This window comes from Oncorhynchus masou, chromosome 31 (genome assembly GCF_036934945.1).
Source record: "Oncorhynchus masou masou isolate Uvic2021 chromosome 31, UVic_Omas_1.1, whole genome shotgun sequence".
Taxonomy (NCBI): domain Eukaryota; kingdom Metazoa; phylum Chordata; class Actinopteri; order Salmoniformes; family Salmonidae; genus Oncorhynchus; species Oncorhynchus masou.
The window spans coordinates 45,288,510-45,310,623 of NC_088242.1; the positions used below are offsets into that span (position 1 = coordinate 45,288,510).

A 22,114-nucleotide genomic window follows, 5' to 3' on the forward strand; every position below is an offset into this window, starting at 1 on the left:
CTGCTGAACAATCCATACTGATTTAAGAACGGAGTCGGTATGAGCTTGGCTCCAAGGCTGTGCCCACACACGCTCAACCGCCAAAGTGTAAAATTAAGAAACGTGGAGTTCTTATCTGGCCTTAAGTTCACTTCTCTATCCCTAATTATCCCTTCACATCAAAGTACAATGATGGATGTTATAAACACTGGGATAATTAAGTCCCTCTAGATTGATGCTGTGAGTGTGTGTGTTTGCGCTTGTGTGTGTGTGTGTTTCCCCCTCCCCAGTGCTGGACTGTCCTGCGCTGACCCTGCAGAGCTCTCGTAGTCTAGACACTTTGTCAGACCTGAAGCTGCAGCGTCTGGAGGTGGAGCTAGAGAGGGCGCGGCATGAGGCCGAGCGGGCGTGTCAGAGGGAAGAGGAAGTGAAGGCCGAGTGTGAGAGACTGCAGGAGGAGCTGAGACAGATCCAGAACAACCACATAGGGAGGGTCAGTGAACAACACACACACACACACACATATCTAACACACTGGTATGTATAGCAAACTGATATATTCTCCCTCTATTTTCTTAAGCATAGTCTTAGGCACTTCTGTTTAACTCTTGTTCTCGCCTGGCTCTTGCTGTCACATTTTGTCCAATCCACTTCGAGCACCTGCATGCTAATGTAATTTCATGCTCTACTTCGGCAGGAAATGACTTCGCCGTGTGAGCAGTGTGATGTGGAGTGGATAAAGAAGGTGGGAGATGAGCAGTAAGTGACGACAACAACCATTTACTATGTGACACCATAAGACCTGCAACTTTTTAGCTGTCGGATAGAGAGAGGGAGCGGTTGGGAGGGACAGAAGGAGAGAAAGAGGTATGAGATAAATAGTTTGAGAGAGAGAGAGAGAGAAACAGAGAGAGAGAGAGGCAGAGAGAGAGACATACAGAGGCCGAGAGAGAGGAGAAGAGAGACAGAGAGAGAGAATAGTGGCAGACAGTAATGTTTCACTAGGATCTGTACCTGACTCATATCTGAAGGTCTAGACCAGGGATGGGCAACTTTGATGGGGACGGGGGCCGCAGTGGCTCGTGGGTCTGCCTACAACACCAGTGGAGTTCAGTGCTTTTTAATGAGCAAGGCCTTATTTCTATTACAGCATATTGGATGACTGTCATTCAAATTCCATTCACCCAGTTCAACGTAACATCGATAGGTTGAGGCTGCTATATCATGATTGCTGCAACCTAGCCAATGAATGGAAGTTTACAACGTAGGTGCGCACAGATCAAGAGAACAGTCATGCCTTGCACACTCTTACCTGCATCTAGCTGATGTAGGCTGTAATCAGTAGTCCAACGGTTGCAAAGGAGAGTATCTATTGGACAAATTAAGGTATGTTTTTCCCCGTTTGCTTCCATTTAAGAAAAGTTTTTCAACAGAATCAGCGGACTGAATTACACCCCTGAACACACGCAAACAGTTCACTTTCATAGCCACATACAAACAGCTCATCGTATTCCTTCTCACATCTACGTACTCTCCTCCTCTCACCTTTTCCCTTTGCTTGTGGATTTTAATGCACAACACATCAGCTGTCTGTGACCAGGCGAAAAAAACATTTCCAAGCCAAACCTTCATATCATAACCGCTACACAAGGCCTACATTGTTGTCACCATATTAGCTAAAGTAATGTCATAGTCAACATAGTCTAATAGAAATAACGTGTTAGTAAACTTGCTACAATCATGCAGTACAGTGTACAGTCAGTAAGCAGTTTAGCAGTTACACTGGCGGGCCACGGTGGCAATAATTTACACTGAACAAAAATATAAACGCAATATGAAACAGTTTTTTACGGAGTTGCAGTTCATATAAGGAAATCAGTTAATTTAAATTAATTCATTATACCTTAATGTATGGATTTCACATGACTGGGAATACATATATGCATTTGTTCGTCACAGATACCTTTACAAAAAAGGGAGGGGCATTGATCAGAAATCCAGTCAGTATCTGATGTGACCACATTTGCCTCATGCAGCACGACACATCTCCTTCGCATAGAGTTGATCAGGCTCTTGATTGTGACCTGTGGAATGTTGTCCCTCCTCTTCCATGGCAGTGCGAAGTTGCTGGATATTGTCGGGAACTGGAACACACTGTCGTACATGTAAATCAAGCGCATCCCAAACAGGCTCAATGGGTGACATGTCTTGTGAGTATGCAGGACATGGAAGAAGACATTTTCAGCTTTCAGGAATTGTGTTCAGATCCTTGTGACATAGGGCTGTGCATGATCAAGCTGAACATAAAGTGATGGGGGCGGATGAATGGCACGGCAAGGGGTCTCAGGATCTCGTCATGGTATCTCTGTGCATTCAAATTGCCATCGATAAAAGGCAATTGTGTTCATTGTCCGTTTTACAGCTAATTACTTGCAATTTCTCACATTTTTCCATAGGGTAGAGGAAAACATTTGCAGTTTTTAATATGATAACTGATGAATAATGGGCCTGAGGTGGCACGTAGCCTAGTGGCTAGATCGTTGAGCCAGTAACCAAAAGGTTGTTGGATCAAATACCAGAGCTGACAAGGTCAAAATCTGTCATTCTGCCATTGAGCTAGGCCAATAACCCATTGTTCCCCGGGCATGTTGATTATGGCAGCCCCCCAACCTCTCTGATTCAGAGTGTAGCTTTGTAGCTGACAGCTAGACTCATTTACCAATCTAAAATAAAATGCTGATATTAAGTGACTGCTGATGCACAACCAAATTTCGAAATTGCACCTTGTGTATTCTATTAATCTAACTTTCAACAGTAAGTTGGGACCATGACTGACTTCCCCTCCCGCCAAACATTTTTATTTTATTGATTTATTACTATGCTTTAAATTAGTCCCATCGCTGGTCTAGACATTAGAGGGTCTAAAGGGTCATCTCTAGGGAATTCAGAATCTAAATTAGCTTTTTTCCAGGCCCATCTTAAAGTAGAACTCTGCCTAGAATAATGGCCTTTCCATTGCATTTTTATGCATTGATATTACTAGTACATTAGTGCCCATACACCTTGCACTGGATCATTTTGTGGACCTCGGTGTCTTTCAATGTGGGGAACAGTTTTGTCTTGTGTGGTAATATATAAAACAACAGTAGAGGGCAGTGTGAGCACAACGTTTCCTGACAGCAGTTTTTCATGCACTGACACCTCTGTGGGGACTATGCGCCCCTCTACCCCATTCAGTATCCCCATCCTCCTACACACATCAGTCACACCACATACAGCTCGCCCACTCGCTGTATGAAAAACCAACATGTGAAACTTGAATACTGTTTCGGTAAGAAAGTGGATGTAAATTGCACTGTAGAGGGGTTGAGATTGAGTGGGGCAGAGGCCAGGGAGGGGAAGCCTACTACTTTTCCAGACCTCAGTCGCATCTTGGTTTCACTGCCTTACTCACCCTATTTTCTTTCTGAATGAGAGCTGACTTCTTGTAAGAGCTCTTGTTTAATGTAAATGGCTCTTAGATTCTTGTGAAACTGGTCGCGTGTTGCATGTTCTGGAGACACAGACAATTATAATATTTGGCTTCAAATTTTGTAATTCCCCTGCAGAAAAATGCAGAGATTATTAAATGTGATAATTGAATTGTGTAGACTATTTTGGAATGAACTTGACATGGTTGACATACTTGTTGACAATTGTAATTGCTTTGTTCAGTTCCACAGTATGGAGATCACATTTTCAATCTCAAACAAATTCAGAAAGTAAAAGGGAACACAGAAAGGAACAGCAGAGAATAGACCTCCTGTGTTATAAATGTGTTATTACTGTACAGTGGCTTCTGACGGTGTGTAGGCTGTGGACATGAGAGTCGAAAGCCCGCACATATTTAGTGCTTGTTTCATCAGAGGCCTAAAGGGGCTATGGGGCCTCATTACTACTCCCTCTGTGACACAGGAGGTTGGTGGCACCTTCATCTGGGAGGACGGGCTCATGGTAATGGCTGGAGTGGAATCACTGGAAATGGTATCAAATACATCAAACATATGAAAACTATTCCAGCCATTATTATGAGCCGTTCTCCCCTCAGCAGCCTCCACTGCTCTGTGACTTTAGATACCGGTACCTGTAATCATCCATTACCTTTTATTAAATATCACTAACCAATGGAACTTTTATTGAGAAATTGTACGGTGTATGTACACTACCATTCACACTGACTCACCTCCAGCCACTTTAATAATGGGAATTGATGGGAAATTATGTAAAATATATCACTAGCCACTTTAAACAATGCCACCTAATATAATGTTTACATACCCTACATTATTCATCTCATATGCATATGTATATACTGTACTCTTATCATCTACTGCATCTTTATGTAATACATGTATCACTAGCCACTTTAACTATGCCACTTTGTTTACATACTCATCTCATATGTATATACTGTACTCAATACCATCTACTGTATCTTGCCTATGCTGCTCTGTACCATCACTCATTCATATATCTCTATGTACATATTCTTTATCCCCTTACACTTGTGTGTATAAGACAGTAGTTTTGGAATTGTTAGTTAGATTACTTGTTGGTTATTACTGCATTGTCGGAACTAGAAGCACAAGCATTTCGCTACACTCGCATTAACATCTGCTAACCATGTGTATGTGACAAATACAATTTGATTTGATTTGACCATTCAAAAGTTTGGGGTCACTTAGAAATGTCCTTGTTTTTGAAGGAAAATAACACTTTTTGTCCATTAAAATAACCTCAAATTGATCAGAAATACAGTGTAGACATTGTTAACTTCTTGGCACACCCATCCCTTTAGCGGGATCATTTTCATCAACATCCGTTGGATTGCAGCGCACCAAATTCAAATTAAATTACTAAAAATATTTAATTTTCATGAAATCACAAGTGCAATATAGCAAAACACAGCTTAGCTTGTTGTTAATCCACCAGGCGTGTCCGATTTCAAAAAAGCTTTTCTGCGAAAGCAAACCAAGCGTTTATGTAAGGGCATCTCTCTCAGCAGACAAAACATTACAAACAGCTAGCAGCAAAGTAGATTGGTCACGAAAGTCAGAAAAGCAATAAAATGAACCGCTTACCTTTGATGTTTGCACTCACGAGACTCCCAGTTACACAATAAATGTTCCTTTTGTTTCACAAAGATTATTTTATATTATGTTATACAGACAATATTTTGACAGTTTTGGAAACTTTACAGTGTTTTCTATCCTAATCTGACAATGATATGCATATTCTAGATTCTGGGCCTGAGAAATAGGCAGTTTCATTTGGGTACGTTTTTCATCCAAACATCAAAATACTGCCCTCTACACTAAACAGGTTAATGTTGTAAATGACTATTGTAGCTGGAAACGGTTGATTTTTAATGGAATATTTACATAGACATACAGAGGCCTCTTATCAGCAACCATCACTCCTGTGTTCCAATGGCACGTTGTGTAAGCTAATCCAAGTTTATCATTTTAAAACGCTAATTGATCATTAGAAAACCCTTTTGCATTTATATTAGCACAGCTGAAAACTGTTGTTCTGTTTATAGAATCAATAAACCTGGCCTTTAGACTAATTGAGTATCTGGAGCATCAGAATTTGTGGGTTCAATTACAGGCTCAAAATGGCCAGAAACAAAGACCTTTCTTCTGAAACTCATTAGTCTATTCTTGTTCTAAGAAATGAATGCTATTCCATGCGAGAAATTGCCAAGAAAGTGAAGATCTGGTACAACGCTGTGTACTACTCCCTTCACAGAACAGAGCAAACTGGCTCTAACCAGAATAGAAAGAGAGATGGGAGGCCCCGGTGCACAACTGAGCAAGAGGACAAGTACATTAGAGTGTCTAGTTTGAGAAACAGACGCCTCACAAGTTGTCAACTGGCAGCTTCATTAAATAGTACCTGTAAAACACCAGTCTCAACATCAACAGTGAAGAGGCGACTCTGGGATGCTGGCCTTCTAGGCAGAGTTGCAAAGAAAAAGCCATATCTCAGACTGCCAATAAAAAGAAAAGATTAGGATGGGCAAAATAAGACAGACACTGGACAGAGTAAGATTGGGGGAAAAAAGTGTTATGGACAGACAAATCTAAGTTTGAGGTGTTTGGATCACAAAGAAGAACATTTATGAGATGCAGAAAAAATGAAAAGATGCTGGAGAGGTGCTTGACACCATGTGATGGTCTGGGGGTGCTTTGGTGGTGGTAAAGTGAGATATTTGTACAGGGTAAAATGGATCTTGAAGAAGGAAGGTTATCACTCTATTTTGCACTGCCATGCCATACCCTGTGGACAGCGTTAAATTGGAGCCAAATTCCAGGACAATGACCCAAAGCACAGCTCCAAACTATGCAAGAACTTTTTAGGGAAGAAGCTCTCTATAGTGGAGTGGCCAGCACAGCCACTGGATCTCAACCCTATTGAGCTGTTGTGGGAGCAGATTGTCCATATGGTATGTAAATTGTGCACATCAAGCCAATACAAATTGTAGGAGGTGCTTCAGGCAGTATAGGGTGAAATCTCTTCAGATTACCTCAAGAAATTGACAACTAGAATGCCAAAGGTCTGTGTAACCGGTTCTGCACTGGTACCTTTCTGTGTTGTGTTCTGGTAAGGTGTAGGTGGAACATAAGGCTCTGGACACAATTCAGCCGGTTGTCTCTCTTTTAATGACTGCATGGAATGGATACAAATACAAGGCAAAGGTTACTGCTGCAGTCTGGACTCCATACAAGTTGCCTGATAAAAGACAGTGCAGAAAACCAAGTAGAAAATAATTTTAAAAACTCACAATGTCTGCACCTGAAAGAGACCCTCTCCCGCCACAAAGCTAACGATAGTTGAGCTAGCCTTGCAAAGTTGCACTCGAACATTATCCCCATTCACATTATATATATTCCTATAAACAATAATGCAACACTAAATCAGTGACTATATAACTTTTGCTAGTCTTTTCTTGTGAATTTGTGAACATTTGCGAACTACAAGTCACTATAAGTGGCGCACGTGAACACCAAGATCTCATCTCTGCTACATAAGCTATCTGCAAGCAGATTCAGAGGAATCTAAGATTGATCAGGCCTGAGAACCTCCTAGACAAATATGATGCCAAGTACATCATACAACACTCGTCCTCACATCACATTATCCCTTGACACCATTCTACACATCACTTACAGTCGTGGCCAAAAGTTTTGAGAATGACACAAATATTAATTTTCACAAAGTTTGCTGCTTCAGTGTCTTTAGATATTTTTGTCAGATGTTACTTGGTGTGAAAGGCTTTAATTGACAATTACATGAAGTTGATGCAAAGAGTCAATATTTGCATTGTTGGCCCTTCTTTTTCAAGACCTCTGCAATCCGCCCTGGCATGCTGTCAATTAACTTCTGGGCCACATGGCAGTCCATTCTTGCATAATCAGTGCTTGGAGTTTGTCAGAATTTGTGGGTTTTTGTTTGTCCACCCGCCTCTTGAGGATTGACCACAAGTTTTCAATGGGATTAAGGTCTGGGGAGTTTCCTGGCCATGGACCCAAAATATCGATGTTTTCCCAAGCCCCTTAGTTATTACTTTTGCCTCATGGAAAGGTGCTCCATCATGCTGGAAAGCCCACTCCCTTGGCTGAGAAGCAACCCCACACATGAATGATCTCGGGATGCTTTGCTGTTGGCATGACACAGGACTGACAGTAGGGCTCACCTTGTCTTCTCCAGATCAACTTTTTTCCGGATGCCCCAAACAAAAGGGATTCATCAGAGAAAACAACTTTACCCCAGTCCTCAGCAGTCCAATCCCTGTACCTTTTGCAGAATATTAGTCTGTCCCTGATGTTTCTCATGGAGAGAAGTGGCTTCTTTGCTGCCCTTCTTGACACCAGGCCATCCTCCAAAAGTTTTCTGTGTGTGCTGACTGTGTGTGCAGCCTCACTGTGTGTGCAGATGCACTCACGCCTGCCTGATACCATTCCTGAGCAAGCTCTGTACTGGTGGTGCCCCAATCCCGATCCATCCTCATCGTGCACCAGCGACTCCTGTGGCGGGCCGGGTGCAGTGCGTGCTAACCAAGGTTGCCAGGTGCACAGTGCGGCTGGCTTCCGGGTTGGATGTGCGCTGTGTTAAGAAGCAGTGCGGCTTGGTTGGGTTGTGTATCAAAGAATGCATGACTTTCAACCTTCGTCTCTCCTGAGCCTGTACGGGAGTTGTAGCGATGAGACAAGATAGTAGCTACTAAACAATTGGATACCATGAAGTCATAAGGTGAACTCACCAATTTGTAAGTCGCTCTGGATAAGAGCGTCTGCCAAATGACTTAAATGTAAATGTAAATGTAAATTGGGGAGAAAAGGGGGTAAAAAGAAAATTGCCTCCTCATAATGCCATTTATTTTGCGAAGTGCACCAGTACCTCCTGCAGCAAAGCACCCCCACAGCATGACGCTGCCAAACCCGTGATTCACGGTTGGGATGGTGTTCTTCGGCTTGCAAGCCTCCCCCTTTTTCCTCCAAACATAACGATGGTCATAATAACAGTTCTATTTTTGTTTCAACAGACCAGAGGACATTTCTCCAAAAAGTACAATCTTTGTCCCCATGTGTAGTTGCAAACCGTAGTCTGGCTTTTTTAATGGCGGATTTGGAGCAGTGGCTTCTTCCTTGCTGAGCGGCCTTTCAGGTTATGTCGATATAGGACTCGTTTTACTGTGGATATAGATACTTTTGTATCTGTTTCCTCCAGCATCTTCACAAGGTCCTTTGCTGTTGTTCTGGGATTGATTTGCACTTTTCGCACCAAAGTACGTTCATCTCTAGGAGACAGAACACTTCTCCTTCCCGAGCGGTATGACGATTGCGTGGTCCAATGGTGTTTATACTTGTGTACTATTGTTTGTACAGATGAACGTGGTACCTTCAGGCGTTTGAAAATTGCTCCCAAAGATAAACCACACTGGTGGAGGTCTACAATCTTTGTGGAGGTCTTGGCTGATTTCTTTAGATTTTCCCGTGATGTTAAGCAAAGAGGCACTGCATTTGAAGGTAGGCCTTGAAATATATCCACAGGTACACCTCCAATTGACTCAAATGATGTCAATTAGCCTATCAGAAGCTTGTAAAGCCATGACATAATTTTCTGAAATTTTCCACACTGTTTAAAGGCACAGTCATCTTAGTGTATGTAAACCTCTGACCCACTGGAATTGTGATACAGTGAATTATAAGTTAAATAATTTGTCTGTAAGCAATTGTTGGAAAGATTCTTGTGTCATGCACATAGTAGATGTCCTAACCGACTTACCAAAGCTATAGTTTGTTAACAAGAGTGGTTGAAGAACTAGTTTTAATGACTCCAAGTGTATGTAAACTTCCGACTTCAACTGTAGGTATGTTGTAAAAGCCTGACGTCTAGTCCATGGTACTGAAGTAGGTGTTTCTCCCTAGGGCTGAATGACAGTCAGATTGGTGTGTAAGTGACGTGCATCTTTGAGTGTCCTTGCATTTAGCAAAGCCCTTGGCTTCGCCACAATCCAGAGCGCTCTTGGAGAACACACCATTGTAGTTAATAAGTAACTGAACTAATTCCTCTCTTGATGCTTGACTTATTGTTCGATGTCAATCTCTCCCAACCCTACATCTAGCAGTCTCTGCTTCAAATCCACGGAGTCGGTTGTGATAGGCTGCTTTCCTAGAGTTCCCCCTTCTATCTTGCAGGAGCCTTGGAAAACGGTGAAGTCCTCCACAGCCAGACAGGGAGACACATCAGCCAGCTTGCAATTTGTCTTTAGAGTTTGTCCGATAGGTTAGTGACTTTCATGGGCATCCACCTGTCGCCCCACATGGGTGTGATGACTCGACCCACCATGGTATTTTGTGGCATTGTCTTGGATGAAATGGGTTCGACCACAATAGTGCTCCCTGGAGACATTGGCACGCTGTTGGGAAGCCTCCCCCATACTAGATGCTTTTGTTTAGTGAGGAGTGTGACAGCCTGGTTGAGTTTGACTGTCCCTATTTTTCTGGGCATGTCTTCACTCTGCCAACATGTCAGGTTAGTCATCATGTTCAAGAAGTACTCACCTGCAGGTGATGGCTGCGAAGTACATTCTGATATGAGTCTTCAGTACTCGTCAGTACCCTTCATTTGATGCATAAGGTGTTTTATCAAGTTTGCTGACCTGGGACTATGAGCACATGGACTAAACAACTAATCCCGTACACGTTAAGGTCAATTTCATACATGCATTTTGGTTGTGCCGTTTTCTCCCCCGACACCAACGAGAATGACTGGCTCTGATCGTGGCTTCTTCTCTAGACTAATATTTTCCGCAAGCATTCTTTGTTCTTCTGCTTCACTTAAAGTACAGGCCATGGAGCCAGTGTCAAGCATTCCTTTCAATTGAAAATGGTTATTTACAGTGACTGGGGCATAAAACAGTTCATCAAATGGTGTTACTCTTTGTATATTCTGCTCCCCAAACCCCTTCTGGTGCTGTACTACATGCGTTCACATATCGTCGTTCTAAGTCTTCATCACACTCGAGGGCTTGTTTCTCTTGTTCTGCATATCCCCCCTCCAAATGCGGGTCCGCTAGTCCGTCTCTGCTCCATTGGTTGCTCGTGTGTGCTCATCACTGTATCTAGGCCCAGACTTCGGGCAGTTTTTCTTCCAGTGAACTGACTCAAAGCATGACAAACACAGACCCTCCCTTCTACAGTGTGCAAGTGTAGAGTGGTTTGAACCGTTACACACCATGCAATATTTCCTGTAAGAGTAACCTTGGTTAGGTGGGTGCTGCGGTCTTACTGTTGTCTGAGTGTTCTGCGTTAGCACACGATCAAGTAAGCTTATCATGGTTGCATGCAGTTTCCTTCAGTTTGATTAGAGGGTGTGACAATTACCTCACTCTGGTGAGGAGACACTGGACAAGATGTCACTTCATCTACAAGTATAGGCGTCTGGACATGTGTGACCACCTGTCTCACAGCAGCAGGGCGCTTTGACTTGGTCAACATTTGGGCTTTTATTTCAGACTGATTCTCGTCTAGACGTTCTTGTATCTCAGTTGCTGTCCACTTATCAGCTGTTTTGAACTTTAACCGCATGACCAACTTCATACCAGATAAATTAAGGGAGAGTGTGTCAGTAAATGTCTGGCTTGCACTGGAGCTCTGAGCATGTGCACCACTATCCTCCTTCCCCTCACCTTTCTTCCTAATTTGAGCTGATATAGACTGTCCTATCTGATGGGCGAGTTGTGTGATAAGATTTCCCAAGTTAGGACTGGCCACCTCTGAACTATCTGAGTGAGTGTCACTTGGCATAATTACAGGAGCTGAGGGTATGTCGTTAGGCACCCGAGTAGAGCAAAACTTTGGTGAATCTACAACATCTATAGTTCTATCTGGGGTCTGAGGCAACTCCCTGAAAAACCTCCCTCTCCCAAGACCCAGTTCAAGCTCATCACTGAAAACAACAATATAAACAACAATATATTCCAACAACATAAGTCATATTCACTATCAATATACACAACTAAAATGAAATATATGTATCAACAATTTCAAATGAATCAGTTAATCTAAGAGATATACCTAACAAAACATTTGTTTTTTCCCCTTGCGTGTGTAAGAGATTTCACTTCAAACCTGTTAATAGCATAGCAACTCCCAGCGACCAAGTTGGTGTTGATAAACAGCGATTCACAATGACCCACATTGATCTGGGTCACGGCACCAATGTAACCTTTTCTGCACCGGTACCTTTCTGCGTTGTGTTCTGGTAAGTTGTAGGTGGAAGATAAGGCTCTGGACACAATTCAGCCGGTTGTCTCTCTTTTAATGACTGCATGGAATGGATACAAATACAAGGCAAAAATTACTGCTGTTGTCTGGACTCCATACAAGTATATTTACCTCTCCTCATCACACTCTGAGCTAACTGAGGAGTAAGAGCATGGCTCCCGTTGATGACATCACAGCATTAACACAATTTAGAAAAGAAATACAATAAAATAATTCACTCTTGGAAGTAATGAAATACATCTAAAAATAACCTTAAAATAATAAAAAATATATATATATATTTTTAAAATTACATTTTCGGTGAAAATACATCAAGTATATTTTTACACCTGTTTTTACACCGCATTGCTGCAAATGGAGGACTCTTTGATGAAAGCAAAGTTTGAAGGACACAATTATTATTTCAATTAAAAATTATTATTTAGAACCTTGTCAAGAATATATTTCCTATTCATTTTGCAACTCATTTCATGTAGGTTTTCATGGAAAACAATGATATTTCTACGTGACCCCAAACCTTTGAACGGTAGTGGATATGTTGAGTTATGTTTAGGATCTGCGTTTCTTACAGTTGAGTGACAGCAGACAGGCTGTACTCAATAGTAGTATGGCAAAATAGATGTTAGAGCACACAAACAAAATGCTGTGTAGCAGTTACAGAAACAGCAAGCCTACAGTCCGTACTCTCTAATGTGTATTCAGAGGTCAGCTCCAGCTCATACGGCCCACACACAATTCCTTTCCCACACATACCAGCATATAGATTGGCTGTCATGAATCTCCTCTCGCTAGATACACACTCATCATCTCTCCTCTCACACAAACACACACCTCCAAATAGCTTTTCCAAAGCAAAGGGGGCTGCAGTGCAATTGAAGTCTTGGTAGCTTTGATGAACAAACATAAGAGATCACACACGCGTGAGTGAAATGTGTTGCATTCCAAGCCGTGCTTTTCAAAGATTGTCGAGAGGCGCAGGCAAAGTTGAGAATTGTGTGAGCAGAAGTGTGAAAAGGAAGTCGCGGATGTCAAAATAGTCAATAAATACAGTTTGGTGCACAGAAAATCCAAGAGACTTGAGACTGTAGATAGTCACTCAGACATCCCCCTTGGACTGTAAAAGAAGGATAGGAGATTTCAGCTCTCAAATAGAATACCGGTACTTCCATATTCATGAAAGCTTTCGATAGAGGCAGTTAGGAAGGAGGGAATAAGGGTTTTCACTGTCATCAATGGCTTCCACGGTTCCTGTAAGTTATGTATGGTCTCTTCTATTTTCAGGTTGTTGTGAAGGTGTTGAAGGGGCTTCAATAGCCCGCTCAATAGCCCTGTCTGAGTCATACAGAAACGTAGTGGGAAGACTTGGTAGGCCTGTCTGAAGGACTAACTAAGTGATGGAATGTATGAATGCGTTGTCTGTGGTCTAAATTATTTTGTTGAATTCTCAATTTTTCTAAAATAGAGGTTCTATCGAGACCCTAAAATGGAAATGTGATGACATGTTTCTTAGATAAACAGATCTAGCTGTAATTCATTTCTGGTGTCAACACCATTCTCCTGGCTGAAATATATTGTGATGACAGTTATGTGTTCATGGAAAAGATTCAACAATAATGACTCATGATGACTGCCATTTCCTTTATCTAATGGTTCAGTGTTACCTGGTCAAAAACCTCCAGGCAAAATCGGGTATGTTTTCTACTGCCTCCCTCTCCCTCCTATACACAAAAAGCCTAACACATTAAGACTCAATGAAGTTATTCAGTGGGTTGTGGAGAGTACTCATCATTTTCCTATGACAATGTGAGACTTCTCGTGTTGGCTCTCTAATTGGCATGACCATATAAATTAATTGAGATGTTTCCAGATTCACCGTTGTACAGTTGAAGTATGAATAGGAAGTTGTTGTTTGTCCGTTGAAAATCTTTCTCTATATCTGTTGCTATCACTATGTAGAGTTAGCTGAGTCAGATTTTTATGGATATTGGTTTGAGAGCTTAGATAAGCTTTGTCTGGATACAGACTGGCAACTATCTACCACAGCATATCTACAGTACATACAGAAGGCATCATACTTATTCACCCCCTATGGATTTACAAAGTGGGCTTGAAATAGATTTTAAAATGTATAATTTGTTCATTGATCTACCCAAAATACTCCATAATGTCAAAGTGAAAATATATATTTTTAAACAAATTAAACTAAAATATAGTTGTTGCATAAGTATTGATCACCTCTGTTTAAGCAAGCCTAAATTAGTTCAGAAGTCCCTCAGTCAAATATTGAATTTCAAGCATCCTGTATGCAACAGGGCACTAAAGTAATACTGCAACAACAAAAAACAAGGCATAGGAATACACGTTTTGGCTTTAATGTAAAGCCTTAAGTTTGGGGCAAATCCAACAACACATCACAGAGGAACTGCCTCCATATGTTCAAGCATGGTTGTGGCTGCATCATGGTATGGGTATGCTTGACATCGGCAAAGACTGAGGAGTTTTTCAAGATAAAAAGAAACTGGATGGCGCTAAGCACAGGCAAAATCCTAGAGAAAAACCTGCTTGTCTGCTATACACCAGACACTAGGAGAGGAATTCACCTTTCAGCAGAACAATAACCTACCACATAAGGCCAAGTCTATAATGGAGTTGCTTACCAAGAAGAAAGCAAAGAAAGAAAGATGTTCTACAGGTCCAGTCCAAACAAACTATTCTTTGCCGTCTTGTATTTCTGAAAAGGAGACAAACATTTTCACTGCAGTCACATTTATCACACCGCTTTATTTATTGTCTGTAAAATATTACTAAAACGCTGCTGAAGTTAAACAATCAAATAAATAAATCACACAGCAAAGACCAATAGGCTGCATTTACACAGGCAACCCAATTCTGAACTTTTTTCCACTTATTGGTATTTTGACCAATCACATCAGATCTTTTCACATCAGCTCTTTTTCAGAGCTGATCTGATTGGTCAGAAGACCAATTAATGAGAAAAAACATACAGAATTGGGCTGCCCATGTAAACACAGCCATAGAATGTGAGACTTTCCTTTCTTTCTCCGAGCATCACATTTTCCATTACTACTGTAGCACCTTATTCAATAAGGTGTCCATTCTTTACCAGTCATTTTACCATCTTTATCTACCACCATCATCAATGTGTGAAATGATAGTGTTCAAGTCCAAATAAATAACAAAACGCTTTGGGAAGTTGGTTTATAAGTTCAGATAGGCTATGTTTTTGTTAAATCTTAGTCTGGATATCAGATACACACTGCTGGCATTTATCTGACACAACCACCTCCCTTTCTCTCTATGTTTTCATTTACCACTGGTGTTGCATTGTAACAGAGCTGTTTGAAATAGCTGCCTCGTTGCCATGGTGAAGCAAATTCTTGTGTGTAATATTTAGGCAGCTGGAAATAGAGTTGCTCTGTCAATATATACCCTGCGAGAGTAACTGTACGGCTAACTGCTACAGAATAGTGTGATTCGAGTGTGATTTGTATGATTAGTATTCTAAAAATACTCTTTATATTACGTAATGATATTCAGTCAATCTGGAGATGCTTGGATAGACGTCAAGTGTGAATAACTGTAGACATTTGAAAACTGGAATGCATTAAGTCAGGTAACCTCACGCATTAGTGTGTACACATTTGAAGCAATGTAGTAGCATGATTTCAAAGCAGCAGCTACTCTTCCTGGGGTCCACACAAAACATAATACAGAACATTAATAGACCAGAACAGCTCAAGGACCGAACTACATGGATGTAAAATAAGAATACACGCGTAAATACAGCATGTACATATCAGTACATATACTGTACAGTACACTGCATATACCAAACATTAGGAACACCTTTTAAATATTGAGTTGCATTACCCCCTTTTGCCCTCAGAACAGCCTCAATTTGTCGGGGCATGGACTCTACAAGGTGTCAAACGCGTTCCACCGGGATGCTGGCCCATGTTGACTCCAACGCTTCCCATGGTTGTGTCAAGTTGGCAAGATGTCCTTTGGGTGGTGAACCATTGTTGATATACACGGGAAACTGTTGAGAGGGAAAAACCCAGCAACCACCTACTACCATACCCCATTCAAAGGCACTTAAATTGTTTGTCTTGCCCATTTACCTTCTGAGTGGCACACATACACAATCCATGTCTCAATTATCTCAAGACTTAAACATTATTCTTTAACCTGTCTCCTCCCCTTCATCTACACTGATTGAAGTGGATTTAACAAGTGACTTCAGTAAGGGATCAAAGCATTCACCTGGATTCACCTGGTCAGTCAGTAATGGAAAGAGCAGGTGTTCTTAAAGTTTTGTATACCAGTATACAAAACAAATTATTTAGGTCAGAAACGGGAGAGGCGTTGCGATGTGAGGTGCTATTTATTAATGTGTTTTTAATTCACATTCTGCTGTTTGCTTGAGTGATTTGAGATGGCAGGGAGTTCCATGCAATCATGTCTCTATATACTACTGTGCGTTGCCTTGAATTTGTTTTGGACTTGGGGTCTATGAAGAGACCCCTGGGAGAATATAGAAAATGTATCAGTGACGTTGTCACCACGGTGAGGGTTCGCTGCTTCCCTAATCAAAGCCCTGGATTAACACTGAAATTGGAGCTGAACTAAAGGACATGGTTACCACACACAGAGCTATCATAGACAACTCTGAGGCTATGGCCGAGGACAGGAATAAGTACAAGATGTCCCGCTATGACCTCCGCAGAGTCATCAAACGAGCAGAAGGACAATATAGGAATAAGGTGGAATCATACTACACAGGCTCCGATGCCTGCTGCATGTGGCAGGGGCTACAGTCCATTACGGATAACAAAGAAAGGCCCAACGTTATTCCAAGGCGTGTTCTCACAGTGCAGAGCAGTTGGAAGGCATATTCACTGTAATTGTCAATCTCCCCTTGTCCCAGTCTGTAACCCCCCCATGTTTTAAGATGACCACCATCATTCCTGTCCCCAAGAACTCTGAGGCTTCATGCCATAATGAATATCGCCCTGTAGCACTCACTTCTGTAATCATGAAGTGCTTTGAGAGGCTGGTTATGGCATGCGTTAACTCCACCATCCCAGACACCCTAGACCCACTCCAATTTGCATACCGGCACAACAGATCCATAGATCACGCAATCTCAATTGCTTTCCACACTGCCCTCACCCACCTAGATAAGAGGAATACCTCTGTGAGAATGCTGTTCATTGACTACAGCTCAGCTTTCAACAACACTGTCCCCTCTAAATCCGTTACTAAGCTTAGGAATCTGGGTCTGAATACCTCCCTCTGCAACTGGAGGCTGGACTTCCTGACGGGCCGACCCCATGTGGTGAGGGTAGGCAACATCCCCTCTGCCACGCTGACCCTCAACACGCGGGCCCCACAGGGGTGTGTGCGTAGTCCCTTCCTGTACTCCCTGTTCACATACGACTGCGTGGCCACGCACAACTCCAACATCATCATCAAGTTTGCTGATGACACAATGGTGGTAGGCCTGATCACCGGCAACAATGAGTCAGCCTACAGGGAGGAGGTCATTGACCTGCCAGTGTGGTGCCAGAACAACAACCTCTCCCTCAACGTCAGTAAGACAAAGGAGCTGATCATGGACTACTGGAAATGGGGAGGGGGTGGGGGTGAGCATGCCCTCATCCACATCGACGGAGCTACTGTGGAGCAGGTCGAGAGCTTCAAGTTCCTCTGTGGCCAAATCACTAAAGACTTAAAATGGTCCAAACACACGCGCACAGTTGTGAAGAGGGCGTAGCAGCGCCTCCTCCCCCTCAGGAGGTTGGAAAAGTTTTGCATGGGCCCTCAAATCCTCTAAACATTCTACAGCTGTACAACTGAGAGTATCTTGACTCGCTGCATCACTGCCTGGTATGGAAATAGCACCGCCATCAATTGCATGGCACTACAGAGGGTGATGCGGACAGCCCAGTACATCACTGGGGCCGAGCTCCCTGCCATCCACGACCTCTATATCAGGCAGTGTTGAAGGAAGGCCCGGAAAATCGTTAAAGACTCCATAGACTATTCTCTCTGCTTCCGTTTGGCAAGCGGTACCAATGCATCAAGTCTGGCCCTTGAACAACAGGCTCTTGAACAACTTCTATCCCCAAACAATAAGACTGATAAATACTGTAGCTGACCAAATAGCTACACAGACTATCTGAGTTAACCTTATATCTTTATTGATCTTTTATTTGTATTTTTGCACTGTCTCTATGCACACTCACAGGGCCCTACACACACACACTGTCTCTATGCACTCTCACAGGGCCCTACACACACACACTGTCTCTATGCACACTCACAGGGCCCTACACACACACTGTCTCTATGCACACTCACAGGGCCCTACACACACACACACTGTCTCTATGCACACTCACAGGGCCCTACACACACACACTGTCTCTATGCACACTCACAGGGCCCTACACACACACACTGTCTCTATGCACACTCACAGGGCCCTACACACACGCACTGATTCCGTCATCTACTCATTCGGAAAGTATTCAACATTTAGTTACGTTACAGTCTTATTCTAACATTTATTAAATTGTTTGTTTTTCACATCAATCTACACACAATACCCCATATTGGCAAAGCAAAAACAGGTTTTTAGACATTTCCAGACCCTTTACTCAGTACTTTCTTTAAGCACCTTTGGCAGCGATTACAGCCTCGAGTCTTCTTGGGTATGACACCTGTATTGGGGAGTTCTTCTCTGCAGATCCTCTCAAGCTCTGTCAGGTTGGATGGGGAGCGTCGCTTCACAGCTGTTTTCAGATCTCTCCAGAGATGTTTGATCGGGTTCAAGTCCGGGCTCTGGTTGGGCCACTCAAGGACATTCAGAGACTTGTCCCGAAGCCACTCCTACATTGTCTTGGCTGTGTGCTTAGGGTTGTTGTCCTGTTGGAAGTTGAACCGTTGCCCCAGTCTGAGATCCTGAGTGCTTTGGAGCAGGTTTTCATCAAGGATCTCTCTGTACTTTGCCTCAATCCTGTCTCCCGCTGAAAAACATCTGCCTCTGAAAAACATCCCCACAGCATGATGCTGCCACCGTCATGCTTCACCGTAGAGATGGTGCCAGGTTGCCTCCAGACATGACGCTTGGCATTCAGGCCAAAGAAACCAATCTTGGTTTCATCTGAACAGAAAATATTTGTGTTTAGGTGCCTTTTTGAAAACTCCAACCAGGCTGTCATGTGTCTTTTACAAAGGAGTGGTTTCCGTCTGGCCACTCTACCATAAAGGCCTGGTTGGTGAAGTGCTGCAGAGATGGTAGTGCTTCTGGAAGGTTCTCCCATCTCCACAGAGGAACTCTGGAGCTCTGTCAGAGTGACCATCAGGTTCTTTGTCACCTCCTTGACAAAGGGCCTTTTCACCTGATTGCTCAGTTTGGCCGGGAGGCCAGCTCATGGAAGAGTCTTGGTGGCTCCAAACTTCTTCCATTTAAGATTGATGGAAGCCACTGTGTTCTTGGGGACCTTAAATGATGCAGAAATGTTTTGGTACCTTTCCCCAGATCTGTGTCCGACACAGTCCTGTCTCAGAGCTCTACGGATAATTCCTTCGACCTCATGGCTTGGTTTTTGCTCTGACATTCACTGTCAACTGTGGGACCTTATATAGACAGCTTTACAAATCATGACAAATCTGAAATGACCACAGGTGGACTCCAATCAAGTTGTAAAAACATCTCAAGGATGATTAATGGAAGCAGGATGCACCTGAGCTCAATTTCGAGTCTCATAACAAAGGGTCTGAATACTTATGTGAATGTTGTTGTTTTTTACCTTTATTTAACTAGGCAATTCAGTTAAGAACAAATTCTTATTTACAATGACGGCCTAGGAACAGTGGGTTAACGGCCTTTTTCAGGGGCAGGACGACAGTTTTTACCTTGTCAGCTCAGGGATTCGATCTAGCATCCTTTCGGTTACTGGCCCAACGCTCTAACCACCCGTTGCCCCTGTAAATCATTTGTTTCTAATTTTTTTTAATTATACATTTTCAAAAAATTCTCAAAACCTGTTTTCGCTTTGTCCTCATGGGGTATTGTGTTTAGACTGATATGTCACGGTCTTCCTCCTCTTCATCTGAAGAGGAGAGGCGAGACGGATCAGAGGACCAAAATGTGGCGTGGTATGTGTTCATAGTGAATATTTAATTAAAGAAAGTACTGAACACCTCATACAAAAACAATAAACCAATAACGGCTCTCTGAGGGCGGCCAGTCCTCTTCTGGCTGTGCCCGGTAACAATGTCAAGAGTCCATGGCCATTAAGGCCAGCTCATTCTTCAAGATGTTGAAACGTTCATAGATGACCTGCAGGGTCAAATAATAATCAGGGTGGTTAGAGAGGGTCGAAAAAGCAGGTCCAGGACAAGCTAGCACTTCCGGTGAACGGGTCAGGGTTCCATAGCACAGGCTAGAAAAGCTGAAACTGGAACAGCAGCACGACAAGGTAGCACATCCGGTGAACAGGTCAGGGCTCCATCGACGCAGGCAGAACAGCAGAAACTGGAACAGCAGCACGATGAGGTGGACTGGGAATGGGGACAGCCAGGAGTCGTCACATAGACTATTGAAGCATAGATACTGGAGACTAAGACAGGGGTCTGTCAGAGCTGTATGTTAGTTGATTAAATAGACAATTTTTAATTTAACACGTTCATATTTCTAATGAAATCTAGAAGTGATGCAGTCAATCTCTCCAATTGATTGATTGACTCTGTTCTTTCCCCCTGCAGGGTGAATTTGGCGTTAGCCTACACAGAGCTAACTGAGGAGTTGGGACGTCTCCAAGCACTGAGCTCCAAACAAAAAGAGATCTTGAGGATGGTCTCTCAGGAGCAGCATAGCCCGGGTTAGTAACGTCCCTGGAAAATGATATATGGCCCACATTTAACAGGCTAGCCCAGGTTAGCAGCATCCTTATAGAAGTTTACATCTTAATAACATCTAAAAAATATTTAAAACATCAACAATCACTATACAACCTTGTCATGACATCACAAAAGGTGCTAAAATAACATTGTTGCAACCAGTTTTGTCCACTGGAAACATTCAAGCAACACCTTTCTCTTCTTGTGTCATATCAAAATACGTTTCTCTCACCTATCTCTTTACCGCAAACCCCAATCCAAAAAGGTGTTGCTCCCTATCCCTAATGCATGCTCTGAGTGTACAAAACAATAAGAACACTTTCCTAATATTGAGTTACACAGCCACCTCCGTTGTTGCCTCAGAACAGCCTGAATTCCGTTGGGGCATGGACTCGAAAGCATTCCACAGGGATGCTGGCCCATGTTGACCACAATGCTTCCCCCAGTTGTGTCAAATTGGCTGGATGTCCTCTGGGTGGTGAACCATTCTTGAAAAACACGGGAAACTGTTGAGTGTGAAAAACCCAACAGCGTTGCAGTTCTTGACATGCTCAAACCAGTGCACCTTGCACCTACTACCATACCCCATTTCAAAGGCACTTAAATATTTTGTATTGCCCATTCACCCTCTGAATGGCACACATACACAATGTCTCAATTGTCTCAAGGCTTAGAAATCATTATTCTTTAACCTGTCTCCTCCCCTTCTTCTACACTGATTGAAGTGGATTTAACAACTGACATCAATAAAGGATCATAGCGTTCCCCTGGATTCACCTGGTCAGTCTATGTCATAGTAAGAGCAGGTGTTCTTAATGATTTGTACAGTATATTGTTATGCATTTTCTACTGAAATACAGGCTGGTAAATGAGTAATCTTTACACATACATCTTGAAATCAACATTGTCATGCTCACCTTACAATACAATACTTGCTTTATTGGTCCATTTGCACAGATATTCTTAATTTTGTGCTGTCACAGTACTCAACCTGACACACAACACACACATCACAGGCTGGGAGCAGGACATTGGCTGCTGCAGAGCAACACCACTGGAGAAATGAGGGGTAAAGAAAAACAGAGGGAGATAGTATATGGGACATACACTACCATTCAAAAGTTTGTGGTCACTTAGAAATGTCCTTGTTTTTGAAAGAAAAGCACATTTTCATAATGACAGCAAATTGATCAGAAATACAGTGTAGACATTGCTAATGTTGTAAATGACTATTGTAGCTGGAAACGGCTGATTTTTAATAGATTATCTACATAGGCGTACAGAGGCCCATTATCCACAACCATCACTCCTGTGTTCCAATGGCACGTTGTGTTAGCTAGCTATCATTTTATAAGTTGTTCTGATTAAAG

At 42.6% G+C, this 22,114-nt stretch overlaps 1 protein-coding gene across 1 annotated transcript in view; it reads left to right on the top strand.

Moving 5' to 3' along the window:
* The window catches only part of LOC135523996 (TANK-binding kinase 1-binding protein 1-like), a 63,876-nt gene that overhangs the window by 36,042 nt on the left and 5,720 nt on the right, over positions 1-22,114 (top strand). The window contains exons 5-7 of the mRNA XM_064951068.1: positions 270-472; positions 677-738; positions 20,610-20,725. Of these exons, the coding sequence (XP_064807140.1) occupies positions 270-472; positions 677-738; positions 20,610-20,725 (381 nt within the window). The remainder of the gene's footprint in view (positions 1-269; positions 473-676; positions 739-20,609; positions 20,726-22,114) is intronic.